The sequence below is a fragment of the Danio rerio genome, chromosome 18, assembly GCF_049306965.1.
Source record: "Danio rerio strain Tuebingen ecotype United States chromosome 18, GRCz12tu, whole genome shotgun sequence".
Classification (NCBI taxonomy): Eukaryota; Metazoa; Chordata; class Actinopteri; order Cypriniformes; family Danionidae; genus Danio; species Danio rerio.
This window is the reverse complement of record NC_133193.1, coordinates 38370359-38385438: the sequence shown is the minus strand read 5'-3', so window position 1 is coordinate 38385438 and position 15080 is coordinate 38370359. Positions and strand designations below refer to the sequence as shown.

General features: G+C 35.4%; 1 protein-coding gene across 1 annotated transcript in view; it reads left to right on the top strand.

Annotated features, from left to right (window-relative positions):
• Window positions 1–1254: 1254 nt before the first annotated feature.
• Window positions 1255–15080, top strand: part of itpkcb (inositol-trisphosphate 3-kinase Cb) — a 31511-nt gene continuing 17685 nt past the window's right edge. The window contains exon 1 of the mRNA NM_001305471.1: window positions 1255–2205. Within this exon, the coding sequence (NP_001292400.1) occupies window positions 1273–2205 (933 nt within the window). The 5' untranslated portion in view covers window positions 1255–1272. The remainder of the gene's footprint in view (window positions 2206–15080) is intronic.

Here is a 15080-nt window from a genome sequence, read left to right as displayed (position 1 = left end):
CAGGAAACCACACAGACAAAGTAAAACTCTGACCACATCACAGCTTTGGGTGTGCATTTTTTTTTTCAAACAATGTTGTCTGAATAACAAACAAAGCAATGGTGAAAATAATAAAAACAGATACTCACGCTTATCCATGTATCCATCGGGACAAAGTTTTTTTTTTTTTTTTTTTGGTTCAGTCTTTCTGGACAGCCAATGTCAAATTGAGATGTTAGTGCGTAGATAAAAAAGAAAGAATGAAGTGAACAAATTCTTGTTTACATGATCCAGGACTTCATAAAAAAATTAATTCACTGTTTTCCTGTTACGACGACAAAAAAAGACTGCTTTTTTGGTACTCCATCACATGTTGTAGTCTTTGTTGCAATCTTAATTGTTTAATTTCTGCATAAACTTGTGTCTCGCATTTTCATGATGCATCATCAATCGGCCATATTGGAGGCAGAGAACATAAACAATGCCACTGAGCCAAACTTTTTGCTGATTATTACTGCTGAAATTGTTTGGTCTGTACTTATCAGTCAGAACTAATAAATTAATTAATTATTAAAATGTTCATTAAATGTTGAATAGACTGCAAAAAGTTACAATGAATTAAGCTGAGGAGAGAGAGAAAGAAACTTTGTGAGAAACACAGTTCTTAATATCCTGCATGATTAATTGTTGCAGTCATTAATTTCAGTATGATGATATTTTTAACTGAAAATGAATATCGAGTAGGGGTGGGGTTTTATTTTTGTGCTCCTCCTCTTATTTCACTCATATCAAACAAGCGTTTGGAGGGGCGGGGCTTAGTGTGTTTTTGTCCAAGCCATCAACAAAAGCAGATGGTCAGATTTTGTTAGAAAACCAAAACAAAAGTTTTTTTTTTTTCAGTGGATTTATTTTGCCTGTAATTATAGCATTGTGTGCTTTCAAAACAAACATTGCACATTTTGCTTTCACACGGACTTTAATGTGACATTGTGTTGTAGTAATTGTTTTTTTTTTCTTTGTTTGATTTTTTTTATGTGGGGGGGGGGTAATTTTTTGGGTGAACAGAACTTAAATTTTTGGCCCTGCAGCCTATAAAATATTGTACAAAATGATTAAAAATACTTAAGCAAATGTTTTTCTTTAATAGTTTATACAAATGATCAATAATTATTTAAAAATCTAAGCTTTTTTCTGACTATTTATTCAATTTGGCAATCTTTTACAGGGTTAAAGCAGCGCTGGGCAGTGGGCGTGTCATTTAAAAGGCTGTGAGTGAGCTGTACGGTATCCACGATGGGCCAATCATCATCCAGCAGCAACACTCCTTCACCCTGCTGTAACAACAGCACAGCAGCAGCACTCGAGACTTCCAGACGAGCTCGCGTGCAAAAAGCTTTTTGTTCGTCACATACCGGTGACCGGTTAGACGACAATCCGATGAAAACCAAGGACTTGACAAGTGTTCAGAAGTGCTGGCGGGACGATTATAAAGAGGAGAAGACTTCTGTGGATGGTCGAGCCCACGAGTCGAAAAAACTGATTTTAAACTCGAGTTCTTCCGGTAATCAACATGCGCCCGAAAACTTCATTCTTCTGAGTCGATCGACGGATTTAGAGAGATCTGTCTCGGATTCCCAAGGCGGACAGAAAGGAGTGCGGGAGGAGGAGAACCATGAGTGTTGCGTCTTGCCGTGGGACATGGAAAGAGTGTCAGAAGGAGGTACCGTGACTCCAGGCAGAGTTTCGGAGGAAAATGTGACCCGGAGTCTGAACGCGCCAGACTTTCTTGTAGACTTTAGCTGCTCTTCTCCCTTAGCCGTTCATAAAATGACCAAAAGTACGTTAAAATCTCCCGTGTCGGGTCGGCAGAGTGGAGAAGTGGAGCAACAAGCCACAAGCCCGTGCCCTAGGATTATTCCCAAACTAATAGTGACCCACGATGATCTATGTGGCGGTCAGGACTGTCCTCGCATTAGTGATTTGACTCTGAGCACTGGCGGCTTTTCGCTGGATCTGCATCCAGATGAGGACTCGCCCTGCTCGGACAGCGGCTGTGGAGGCTCCCCTGCGCCCTCTCTGTTCCACAGGAAACTGTCCAGCTCTTCCTCTGCTGGATTATCATCTGCCTCGTCCTTTGAGGAGTCTGAAGATGATTTTACAGGCAGTGATATCGAACCCACCAGTCTGTCCCCCAGTATGTTCGCAAGTCCCGATGAACTAACAGGGGTAGGTCCTGTTTTCTTACTTGCTTTGTTTTAGACTTCATTAAGTTTTCAAGATAGCCTACTGATAATTAGCTAAAATTTACCTGTTGCATAAATGTTTAACCATTCCAGATAGTTAAACGGATAGTGAAAATTCTGTCATCTCGCACTTCTTTTGTTTAAAACTTATTTGAGTTTCCTACTTCTGTTGAGCAAAAGAAGATATTTTGAAAAATGCTGTTTAAGTGGCTTTCGTTTTATTTTTCTTCACTGTGAAAGTTGATGGGTCCCATCATTCTTCAAAATATTTTAGTTTCAGGAAAGAAAGTCATGATGAAGATTAAATGATGAGATTTTTTTTTTTCATTTTTGGCCAAGCTATACCTTTAAGCTTGTAAAAATGAACTGTATTAAGTTTATTTGTAATCTCAAGTTGCAAACACTCTATCAGACAATAGAATGGTAAAGGCCTCTCAGAGTGTGTAGCAAACAAATAAATAGTGAACTTTATTATAATATCAAATAAAAGGTTCCATTTTTACAATTATTGGTTTAATAATCTTTAGTTCTGCTTTAAAGAACTCAACGTATCTTTGTATTAACTAGCAGTGAAAATAGCTTGGTTTTAATGTTAGATTAAAATATACTGATTTATTGAAAGACTTTTATTAGGGTATGCAGATCCATTGTTCAATTCTGTATAGTTACTACATAGCAATTTCATACAGATTTTCTTAATAAAAATGACATTAATTAAGTTTTAGTTTGCTCTAGATCATTATACTTTGCCTCTGTGCTGTGACAACTGTTCAAAGATGTAATGAGTATTTTTGAAAATTTCTAAATATACAATAAAGTCCCACATAATTTACACAAGTATTTCAAAAAAGCAATATTAAGTTGAACTGACTGCATGTAGTAGACGTTTTAAGTTCCTTACATTTTAGTTTCATTGCACAAAAAATCACCAAACTATTACATTAGGTTATAACAAAAGGTTGTGTCTCAGTTTAAAGGAGAGGCATTTGTTTGTGCACCACTGTTTTATTACCAGCTTTATTATCAAGTAGCAGACATGAGGTCTTGTGCTTCTTGTTATCTACTGATATTGCTTCAAACTGATTAGGAGTTTATGAGTACCAGTAAGGAACTTCTTTGTATTTAATTATACAGCTTTGTTATGCTTAAGATCCTGTTAATGTATAGCGATTCTTCATCTTCAAATTGCATGAACATGATGAGGATGCTTGAGCACTCAGTAACTGAAACTATTTATTAGATATTACTGCTATTTTTATCTCCTTATCTGTGAATCTCCAACTTTAGTATTGTGAAAGTGGTAAATGTAAGGCACATTGACATTCACATTAAAATCAGAGCACATGTTGTCGTTCAATGTATATGGATTCTCAACCCATAGGCCTTTTCGAAGTCATCAGAAGGGTTACCGAAATGTCATTGTTTCTGACAAAAAGCTTCCAGTCTGGCAAAGTTTGTTCAGTTTCACTTGTATCTGTGTGCTTTTGAAACTCGCTGGAAAGATTTTTTTCTTCCTTTGGAAATTTATCAACTACGCTAGATATTTGTCTTTTAGGCGTTAAGGTGAGATGAGTAAGTTAAACCTAATGACATGTACGTGGGGATGTTTTTAAAGTATGAGTGAATTTCTAAAGATGAAAAATAGGAACTTTTTCAGTGTCTGGAAACTAGAACTTTGACATTACTTCCAAAGGTTGCTGTTTGATTTCATAAAAACACTCACTGTCCTAGTCAGTCAAAGATGACTAATGGAGGAGTCGAAATCCCGATACTGCAGATCCCAGCTGGAAAAATCCCCCCAAAATCAGTGTCTTTGTGTCTGAATCTCATAAATAGACGACATGTTCAGCCAGTTTTGTGTCTGGATGGTTAATCCATCTGAAACTAGGTGGCATTTACTGGCTTTTGTTGCAACATGAAACTTCATATCTCTGATGAGTCTTTTGTTTACCTTCATGTGAACAGAAACTGACCCGGCGATCAGTGCACTGAGTAGGCTGGACATAAAGAGCTCGTGTGTTACCGAAGCACAAGTGGTAATGCATGACGCTGGCAATGTCAAGGTCATGGATTTGATTTTCCAGGAACAGACATTCTCATTAAACATACTATTATGAATGCGCTTTGAGTCCATGTGGATAAATAGAGTTGTTCAGAGGACTTCAAATGAATTTTCTCTTGGCATGTGTCTGTTGAGTTCTGAATCATTTAATTTAAAAAGCTGTTTATATCTCTGCTGAGTAAGACCATGACTAAAGTCAGCATAAACAGATCTGATAACATAGGATTCAGACATCTTTTGCGGGCATTTCCTCAGCACATCTGTGCTAATCTCCAGTTTCCCAGCTCAATTATCCAAGTTGTGTATGTTTGTCTGAACGATCCATGAATCAGGATGAATCAATCCAGAGAAAATGACTGTCAGGAAGTTGACTAATCATAATCTTTCCCTAAACTTCCAATTGTCACCAGGGATGCATTTGACTCTTCAAAAATGTAGTCGACTATTGATAGTATGTATTCAAATAAAGGCCTATGTCCTGTGATGACAATTGAAATTTCAATGTTTACATGTTAGGGTTGTCATATGATTGTTTAAAAAAACATGTTATCATGTTGCTTTTGTGAATGTTTTTATTTTTAATCAAAGTAAAAAATAAAAAAATTAACACGATACTTTTATTTTCTTATTATCTATGAAGTTTTTCAGCATTAAAAGTGTTAAGCTTAAAGGGACCACATTTATTAGATTTAAAAAATAATAATAATTCACTAAAACTGATTAGGTTTTAAGTATTTATTCTTTATTGCATTTAATTTTCTTGCATAAAAGAAACATTTGAAATGCTATTCTTATTTTACATATGAGATTAATATTTTATTGACGTTTTTGTCAGTCACACTGTAATATTCTCAAAAAGATTAATCTTTTTTCTATATATATATATTTTTCACAAATGATTTTTCTTATGCGCTTGCTGTTTAACTCATCCAAGCTGAGTATATAAGATCAGATAAGAATAAAAAACACAAACATGCATGCATATGAAATGCTGCATTTGAAACCTTATAAAATAAGTTTAAGCACTCAAATAACACTAAAACTCATTATCTTTAGAAAAAAGTAAAAAAAAAAAACACAAAAAACTAAAAAACCTAGTAAAAATAATAATTTGGGATTTCCTCAAGTCACTTTAAGCCAGTAGTCACTAGTTGTTTTTATCTAGTTTATACTTCTATATACAACCATGATTGACATTTTATTTGATATTACTTATGAAGCTATTTTCTTTGCGTTTCATAACACTTTTTTTTTTAAATAAACAAACCAAATGAACTGTGTTTCATCAGCCTCTGACATACACAGGCCTGTTCACGCAGCCACAACATTGAGCCATCGCTCACACTCACACTGTCATGGAAAAATCAGCTGTGGGCGGTTCCTTTGTAACCAAGTAACCATAAATCCAAATATGGTGCTGCTTCTCTTTTGTTTTGTTTCTTCATGTCTTTCTTAATCTATGTCATGCCTTACTTCAGTGATCAAGACATACATTATTTTGCTTTATTTACATCTGTGTGTGCAATTGACTTTATTTCCTGTTGAGCATGCTGAGAAAGTCTCAAAAGACAGCATTTTAGAATTATTTAAATAATAACTTCAGCTTCTTCCACCACTTCTTAAATAATGAAAAAAAAAAAGTTTGAAAACACTTCTCAGGAAGAATGTAAGAGATCTAGACGTCTCTCTTGCTGGCTTCTTTTAAGCTTTGGGTGTGAAGCTGTTGGACAGGTTTATGTCTATTATGAAAGTGCTTTAGGAGCTTCTTGGAAAGAGAGAGACAGACAGACAGACAGAGAGACAGACGGATGAAAAGAAGCAGAGGGAGGGGCGAAGTGGAAAATGGCTGGCTGTAGTGAGGGTAGAGGTGGGTGAAGGGGGTGGGTGGGGTTTTTTTACAGTGTCTTCAAACACAAACAAACCAGAAAAGCACATTTATTACATTAGCAGTGTTTTGCCAAAGGCCAGCGCCACTGTCACTTGATTGTAATCACGATTGCTTTCTAAAAATAAGTCATGTAATGAGTACCATTGCTTATTAAATCAGTTTCTTGAATGTCTTTTGCATGATCATCCTGGAGAACCTGGGAGAAGATACGTGAAGGTCATTTTGTTTTGCGTAGCACGTAACCGGCAAACTTTAAAACCTTCTGTTTTAACATGTGATTGAACGATTGACAGATAAATGTGAAGCTGTCTGAGATGCGTCAGAAGTAGCATTTACAATGCATTAACATTTAAACTGAAAAGGAAAATAACATGAGATGAAAGAAAAATGTATGTGCGAGAGAATGCAAATTTATAATGAGAGCATGGAACTTATTTTAGGATAGCATATTATTTATGACAGCATGGAACTTATTTCAATATTTTAGTAAAAGTTTTGGAGAGGGAGGGGGTTCCTTTTGTCCTTTTTGTGGCCTTGTAAGTATGCAATCTCATCCCAAAACATTTTGGATGTTGTTTATGAGGGCTCGAAATTAACCTTTTTGCTTGGTAGCACCAGTGCTCCTCACTTTAAAAATGTAGGCGCATCAGCCAAAATTTAGTCGCACCCACCAATTATAAACACTGTTACCACAAGTTTTATACAAAAAATATTTATTGCATTTGAAATCAACACTAATCAAACTAACAAGCAAAAAATAGATATGCATGCATGAGGAAAATATGTCTCAAGGAAATCCCGTTATCACAAAAAAAATTTCTAACGTAAATGAGTGACCAAAAGATACACGGATCGCTCACAGGCCCTGCACGCACTGCTTGACATGAATGAATCTCTTAACAATGTAACTGTGCTGTTCTCACGGGTGCTGTCTGATATTGCACTGATGCTTTTGACATATACTGTACCTTATTATATGCATACGCCATGTCAATAGCAATACTGGTCTTTTCATGAGTAGCAATATTAGTTTACTCCGTGCAAGCCTGTTTGCGATGGTGTACGTGGTGTTAAATTTTACATATAGCTGGCACTTGCACGTCGGTCAGCATCTGGCAATTATATGAAGGATTAAACAGAAGCTCTCGTGCTAGATCTGGCAAACAGCTACCTGAAAATTCCATCCCACAGATTTCATAGCGGACTTGAAGCCAATGGAAGTCTTTTATCCACTCTTCGAAAAGTGTTGTTGGTGGATTAACATTCAGCACATGATCACTTATAAGATGTGTCATTATTTGTAACTTTAGATGCCATGGTTTTTAAAACAAAATCTGTCAGTGTTATTTTCATTCTCATCTTCAGCGCTTTACATTTTCGCAGTGGTAGCTCTTCCTGTCATCCCAAGCCAGAAGGCATTGACTGAGTCATTTAGAATTGACAGCTGACCACAAAACTTGCTTAAGACCTAAACTGAAAGCGAGACGTGACTTTTAATGGACCGTTTGATATGGATTTATTAATCATTCTTACTGTTCAATGAACGCAAATTGTTGTAGTTTATTTATTTATTGAGACACAAACCCCTCACTGCACCACAGCTGTGCCTTCAGCAAACCTTTTAATTCCTGCAGCACAAGGACTTTATGGTTGTTTATGAGCGTCAAAAGAGGCTGATCTGTTCGGCAAACTATTTGACTGCGTGTCACTGCATATCAAACGACTACAGCAATATAACTAAAGAAATGTCTACTGTGCTGAGCAAAAGCGATTTCTGAAAGGCGCATCATCGATGACGTAAGTGTCCCCAGGCCCGAATGTAATGTGAGTGCAAGCCGTCAGGGGAGATGGTAGGGGGTACAAGCGTGCTTTGGCCCGGTTCAAGGCAGTTGCACGCTTGTCCCCCTCCCGCTTACTTCCTCGATGATGCGCTGTTCAGTAAAAAGCGCTCTCTCTCAGCACAGCGGAGATTTCTATAGTTATATTGTTTTATTGGTTTGGGATGCGGTGACTCGCAGTCAAATATTTTGTCAAATAGATTAACCACTTCTGACGCTCATAACAATCATAAAGTCCTCGTGCTGCAGGAGGTAGGAGGTTTGCAAAAGATCCTGCAGTAAGGGGTTTGCGTCTTTAATAATAACGACAGTTTGCTTTCATTAAACAGTAAGAATGATTAATAAATCTGGCCTGGTTTTCTGGCCATTGTTTACACATGCTCAACAGAAATTACTGTAATTGGCTGGAATGGTCCCTGCATGAGAACATACAAAAGCCACATCTATCAGCTGAACTATGCAGATGGTTCACGGCGGCTGACCCAGAGCCTTACGCCAAACTTATGTGGTTTGTTTGTTTTGTTTTTTATTATTTATGTTTTATGTTTTTTATCACGTCTGTGTTGAAGAGCTTCCTGCACTGTGGAATATGGAGTTAATCAGGACATGGGTAATTTTGACTGCTTTCACTGCTTTTAAACACTCCTTTTTTAGAGTTATAATCAGCTAAATGCTGTCTGGCTTTTTTCATTAATGCAGGTCACCATCACACAAGCATCAAATAGGGTTCTAGTGTTTCTGATGGTTTCGCTTTGCGCATATTGCTGGACAGTGTTGTTGGGTGACAGAGATGTTGTCTGATCATGTAGTGTGTGACCCCCTATTTTGGATTATTTACATTTTGTTGCATAGTGTGAACACCACAACGACTTCGTCACATGACACTCAATCAAGTCATGTTGTCTGAACCGCACAGTGATTTGGCAATGTTTAAAGTCATGTAGCGTAAATTAGGCATAGGTAGTTCTGGGAAAGAAGGAAGCCATGCATGACCTTAAACTGTCTCATCTGTTTAAAAGGTGTAAGGTCTGTTCAAATGTGTCTTTTATTAGTTTGGCTTGTGTTTTGTGCTTGTTTGTACACTGCAAATTCCACATGTAAACAGCTTATTATAATGTTTGCATCTTGTCAAATCACTCAGCTCTGTGATGTTTCTCAAGTGAAAGGATGTCAACTACAAAAACTCACCTGTTTATGTGGAGGTTGATATTAATCCATGCTAATTAATATTCATAATCCTTCTAAATAAGGTCACGTACTTTCTATTAAATCTTAGACAACAATTTTACATTTTGTTCAAATATATTCCATGGCACATTTAAATAAAATATTGTTTTTCTGCATATAGAAATATGGGTCAGCCGCCATCATCTAATTTCATGCCACCTCCACCTGTAAACTGAAATCTTGAACCAACAAATATTTTAGCTTTTTTTGCAGCACGTTTTCTTTACATCTACATTTTTATTTAAATATGACCTATTATCTGCATTTTGATTTCTTTTGATTTCTTTCTGTCCTGCCTTCACTGATCAAGTTAACGATATAATATGGATCCTTATGTCTACTTCAGTCTTTTAATTGTGTCAGTTTTGTCATGAAATCCAAACGTCAAGTGTTGTTTTGACAGTATCTGATGTGGTGTGTCAGTGCTTTAAAAGCTATTGCTAAACTGTCAACAAATTGTCAACCAAAAAAAGTAGTTTTGCTTCAGAGCATTATTATTAGGAGATATTGAGCTCACGACACACTTTTTCTATCTGCTGGTAATATTTAGTTCATATATCGTATCATTTTATCAATTGCCACAGTACCATAAAAACTTTAAAAGATGCTGAGATGTCTAATCCCAATGCTGGGTTAAATATGGACAAACCAGACTTTATTTCCAATGGGTTTAAAGCTGCAGTAAGATTGAGCCCCAGTGAATGAACTAAGTATTGCACTCCTAATTCAAAACACTTTTTCACCCGACTCCTCTGACCATGACTTCACACAAACTCAGGTTGCCAGATTGACAGTACCAACAGAATGGAGCGTGGCTGACCAGTGTTGGAGCAGGTATTTTTGATTCCCTTTTTCCTTTTCTTCAATGCAGTCAAAATAATGAAAACATTCTCTCTTTGACTGCGTGATTCATTGTGACTACTTTAATTTTTAATTTAGTAATTTATTTTTTAAAAGCTAATTAAACAAAACTAACTTGCATTGTTAAAAAAAGTAACTCACATATTATTTCAATTTTTTTATTTTATTTAATGCGTTACTTGTTACTAAGAAAAGTAATATTATGGAACGCGCCTTGTGTATTTATATATATATGTATATATACAAGGCGAGTTCCATAATATTACTTTCCATAATATTACTATATATTTATATAGGTGGTCGTAGATTGTTTTTAATCTAGATTAAAATTACTCATTTGAATTCTGCCGAAGTCATTCAGAATATGCTTGCTACCCAATTAATAAGTCTTTGAGAACAGGTTTCTCTAGTCAGGTGGCGCATTAGACCAGGGGTTCATCTCCCGTTTCCAAAATGCATCACAAACTGCTTGAGAAGCTGTTCTACTATGATAATTGGTGATGAATATATATTTTTTTTATTTAATGCGTTACTTTACTCGTTACTAAGAAAAGTAATATTATGCAATTCACCTTACTTGTAATATGTTTCCCCCAACATTGCCCGACTATTAAGCCTGCACAGTGTCCTAACTACATGCAACAAAAGGAAAATTTTCCTTGTTAAAAAAATTTTTGTTCAAACCATCACCTGAATTTTCTGTTTTAAAAACTATTTCTATTTTTTTGCGGCTGTACAACAGCACATACTTGTATGGAACTGACAACCGCAGATACTGAATATGTGCTTTATTCATGGTTAAATGTTACCAATGTAAGTTTGAATACCACTTTACATGACATTTATTGCCATACTGTAAGCATCAGCATGAAGTTTACTCTAGATTTTGAAAATAAAATAAACAAATATCAGTCACTCAGCAGTTACTTTTAATGATGTTTAATAAGAGATATTAAAGAGGTTTAATATGTAAATTAGATTATCAGCCTGAACATTTCATTGGAGTACAGTGCACTATTATGTGCTTCTAAATGCCTGTATTTAAATGTTTCTGCGGTGTTGCGTCAGGTGCGGAATGCCAAATTCTTGTCGATGGAATTGTGTGTTGTTAGAATACGGTGTTAATAATATTAGCTAATATTTACATTTGAACTATGAATTCTTTTTGCTAATTAAAAACTACCTTGTTTAGATTTTTTTGACTCTGGCTAAGCATCTCATTTTGGAGGCTGCTGCTGTCCTCCAGAGGTCACGTTGTGTTCCACTGCCACATACACTGCGGCAGCCTTCAAGATTGAAACAAAATACACAGTTTTCCACAGAGGCAACCCAGAGTGCTGACATATACTTGGCAGTGGGCTGGTTATAGAGATCAAAACAAAGACAGACGTTCCGACACGGAACACACATATTCAAAGGAGAATAACGGACTTTAGCATTGTTTTTCAAATAAAGAAGTATGTTCTGCAGATTTATCGGCAATATTATTAGCAAACATATTATTGTATTTATATTATTTAGAATAGTAAAAAACTTGCTTACAGAACCTTTCATCTGAGTGGTTGCTTTTATGCCAGAACTCACCCTATAGCAAATGCATAACATAATTCGTGACTTTGTTTATTTATTTTAACATGTGTTTCTTTAAAAGTTTCCCATTGTGTATTAAAAGATGTATGAGCCCCTATGCTTTCTCAGATCTATAGTGAAGGAAAGTGGATCAGGGAAGGAGGGAGAGAAAGATAAGATTGTGCAGGGGGGATCATCTGAAAAACGAGAAGACATTGACTGACTGATGATGACTGACAGGGGACAGAGACTGCCTAAAGTTCATGAGACCTGGTATCAGAGAGAAAGGGAGAGTTTTCTCAGAGCTGTGAGTTAATCAGTGCTCCATGCACATGAAGTGAGTGTATGTGTTAGAGCTTTGTCTGCTTCCCGGATGTGTGTGTGGTTTCAGGGCAGTGCGGGAGTCGTGGGTCTCTGCACGCTCGTGATCAGAGTGTTTTAACTGTGTGGTTGTGCATGCTTGTTTTTGCCTATAAATTGGTGACTGCCTGCTGTATTGCTTGCCAGGTAAGAGACTTGCACACACGCAAAACTAGGCTCACTATTTCTAAATATCCACAAAATTGATTTGTTGAACAACTTTTCACCACAGTCACTCTGCATGACATTTTAAAGATTGAACTAGCATTGCTGAGGCAATAAAAGCCTGATTATGTTATGGGGTCTGTAGTGCTGCACTAGTCTTGATTCTTCACAGCCTGTTCCAATTGCTGTTTTTTTTTTTTACAAACAAATTGACTGATACGGTTAGCTTTCTTTGTTTATTTAAATGGCAGACAAGAATAATTGAAATACAGAGATGTTCATTTTGCTTTATCACAGGAAAGCACTGCAGTTTAACCAGTTTAATTTAGCAGTTATTGATTTTAATTATTAAACATAAGTTTTCTAAAAGAACTTTGAAAATGTTCCCATTAGATGTCCACCAGCCCCATAGCAAATTTCAGAAACGATTTTCCATATTTTCATATATCAAGTCCTGTCCTCTTCTTTTTTTATTTCGGTTTTGTGTCATTTCTTTCTCTGTTTGCCATGCTACTTACATTAGTTTGATTTGCTGGACACTCTTTTCTCAGATATTGATATCAAAATTAGATGCTGTTTATGAGGGACCAAGCAGTCAAGGGCAATGAACACCAAGTTTCCAAAAGAAAATTTATTTATTTATTAGAAACAAAGTTACAAGCTAAAGCGTTTGAATAAAGTAAAGTCAGATCTAGACTTAAAGCAAATAAATGTAACCAAATCAAACAAACAAACGAAGAGAAAAAGAAAAACAGACCTCTCTCTTTAAACACAATCGGGACTAATATACACAAAAGACAAGGACTAGTCCATAACGAAAAGGAAACTAAACATCACAAACTAATACGACACAACCAACAAACATAGTCAAATAATACACTTAAAATAATTAATCAATATATAAACAAAACTAGCAGTTCAAATACTAGAAATAAACAAAAATAAAGAAATAAACATTCAAACACCCCCCTTAGCCAATTTGCATGTTGGTTTGGTCAGGCGGAACAAAATCTCGGCAAATCTTGTACAATCAAGTACAATCTTGCCAAGCTGGACCTCTGTTAGACTGCAGTCTCTGGAGCACTGAGCCACACCATCTTGGATCCCACAGCTAACTTTTACTCAAAGAAATTAATATCAATAAATCCTGTCAAAAGAACTTAAAAATGTGCACAACAAACTAGTAAAATATGACTTGAAATAATTTAAATGAAAATAAAAATGCGAAGTGTACTAAACTGTGTCTAACATTATTGTTTATAATCAGTAACAAATAAGAATTACTAAATTAAGAATTATAAAGTGTGGTTGTGTGTATATACCATTGTTTAATGTGGGGACACATAGTTGGCCATCACACTGTTCTTTTTAACTCTCTATTAATAATCAGATATTCCTGTAAAATATATATATATATAGTATTTTATATTGAGTATTTATTTTTATTTTCAGACTCACCAAGCCTGCGTTTATCTGATAAAAAAGTAAAGTTAAAAAACATTATATATATATGTATGTATGTATATATATATATATATATATATATATATATATATATATATATATATATATATATATATATATATATATATATATATATATATATATATATATATACATATATATATACACACGCGCGCACACACACACACATATATATATATGTGTGTGTGTGTGTGTGTGTGTGTGTGTGTGTGTGTGTGTGTGTGTGTGTGTGTGTGTGTGTGTGTGTGTGTGTGTGTGTGTGTGTGTGTATACATATAGTATGTATATGTGTGTGTGTGTATATATATATATATATATATATATATATATATATATATATATATATATATATATATATATATGTATATATGTGTGTATGTGTATATATATATATATATATATATATATATATATATATATATATATATATATATATATATATATATATATATATATATATATATATATATATTTATATATAATGGTTTTTAGCTTTACTTTTTTTATCAGATAAATGCAGGCTTGGTGAGTCTCAAAATAAAAATAAATACTCATAGATATCAAACTTTTCACCAGTGGTGTAGAATAAAACAACATATACCAAAGTATTTATGGGCTGTGTTGATCTGAAATTCTGACTGGATTTAAATGTCAAGTCTGGTGTATGAAAATGTGTGAAATGGCATAGTTCTGTAAGTTTGATGGCTCATACATGGCAGATGATCAGTCCAACAACAGCAGTCACCTGACAAGTGAGCCTGAAATATAAACCCCACATAATCCTGTCCTTGAGATAAAGTAGATGTGTCTGTTTGTCCAGGGTGGGTTTGACCTTTGACCCAGGGTGGATCTCATAGTGACACTCCATTATTCGTTATCTCTATGACAACATTTCATATTGTACAACTATCAGACTGGGAGTGGCAGTGGTGAATCTGTTGCTGGTGTCACAATCACTACTGAGATACGAGGTGTTGTGTGTTAAAATGTATGATGTCATTGTTGAACGGTGGTGGATGTGTTCAGTTTGACATTACAGATAAAGCTGTGAATGCCCGTGTCTAAATATATGCAATACTTTTACGAATATGTTGCCTGTTTTGAAACTGCAGGAAATCGGTAAGAATTACAAGAAGTGTGTATTTAAGCAGGCAGAAAGACAGGAAGACCTTTAAGGGCTTTTGAGATCTTGTCTGTCGCCCGCTGGCTATAGTGTCGTCAAAAGAGGTCAGAAACTGAGAAGATTGAATTACAGCTGACCTCGACTCTACTCAGCACATGCTGAAAAAGAATGGTTTAGTTGAACCATGAATGTTGACATTTTTGAACACACTGAGATATAAAGGCATAAAAGCTATTAGAAGATACACATTTGTGCTTCCAGAGTATATGTATTAGTACCA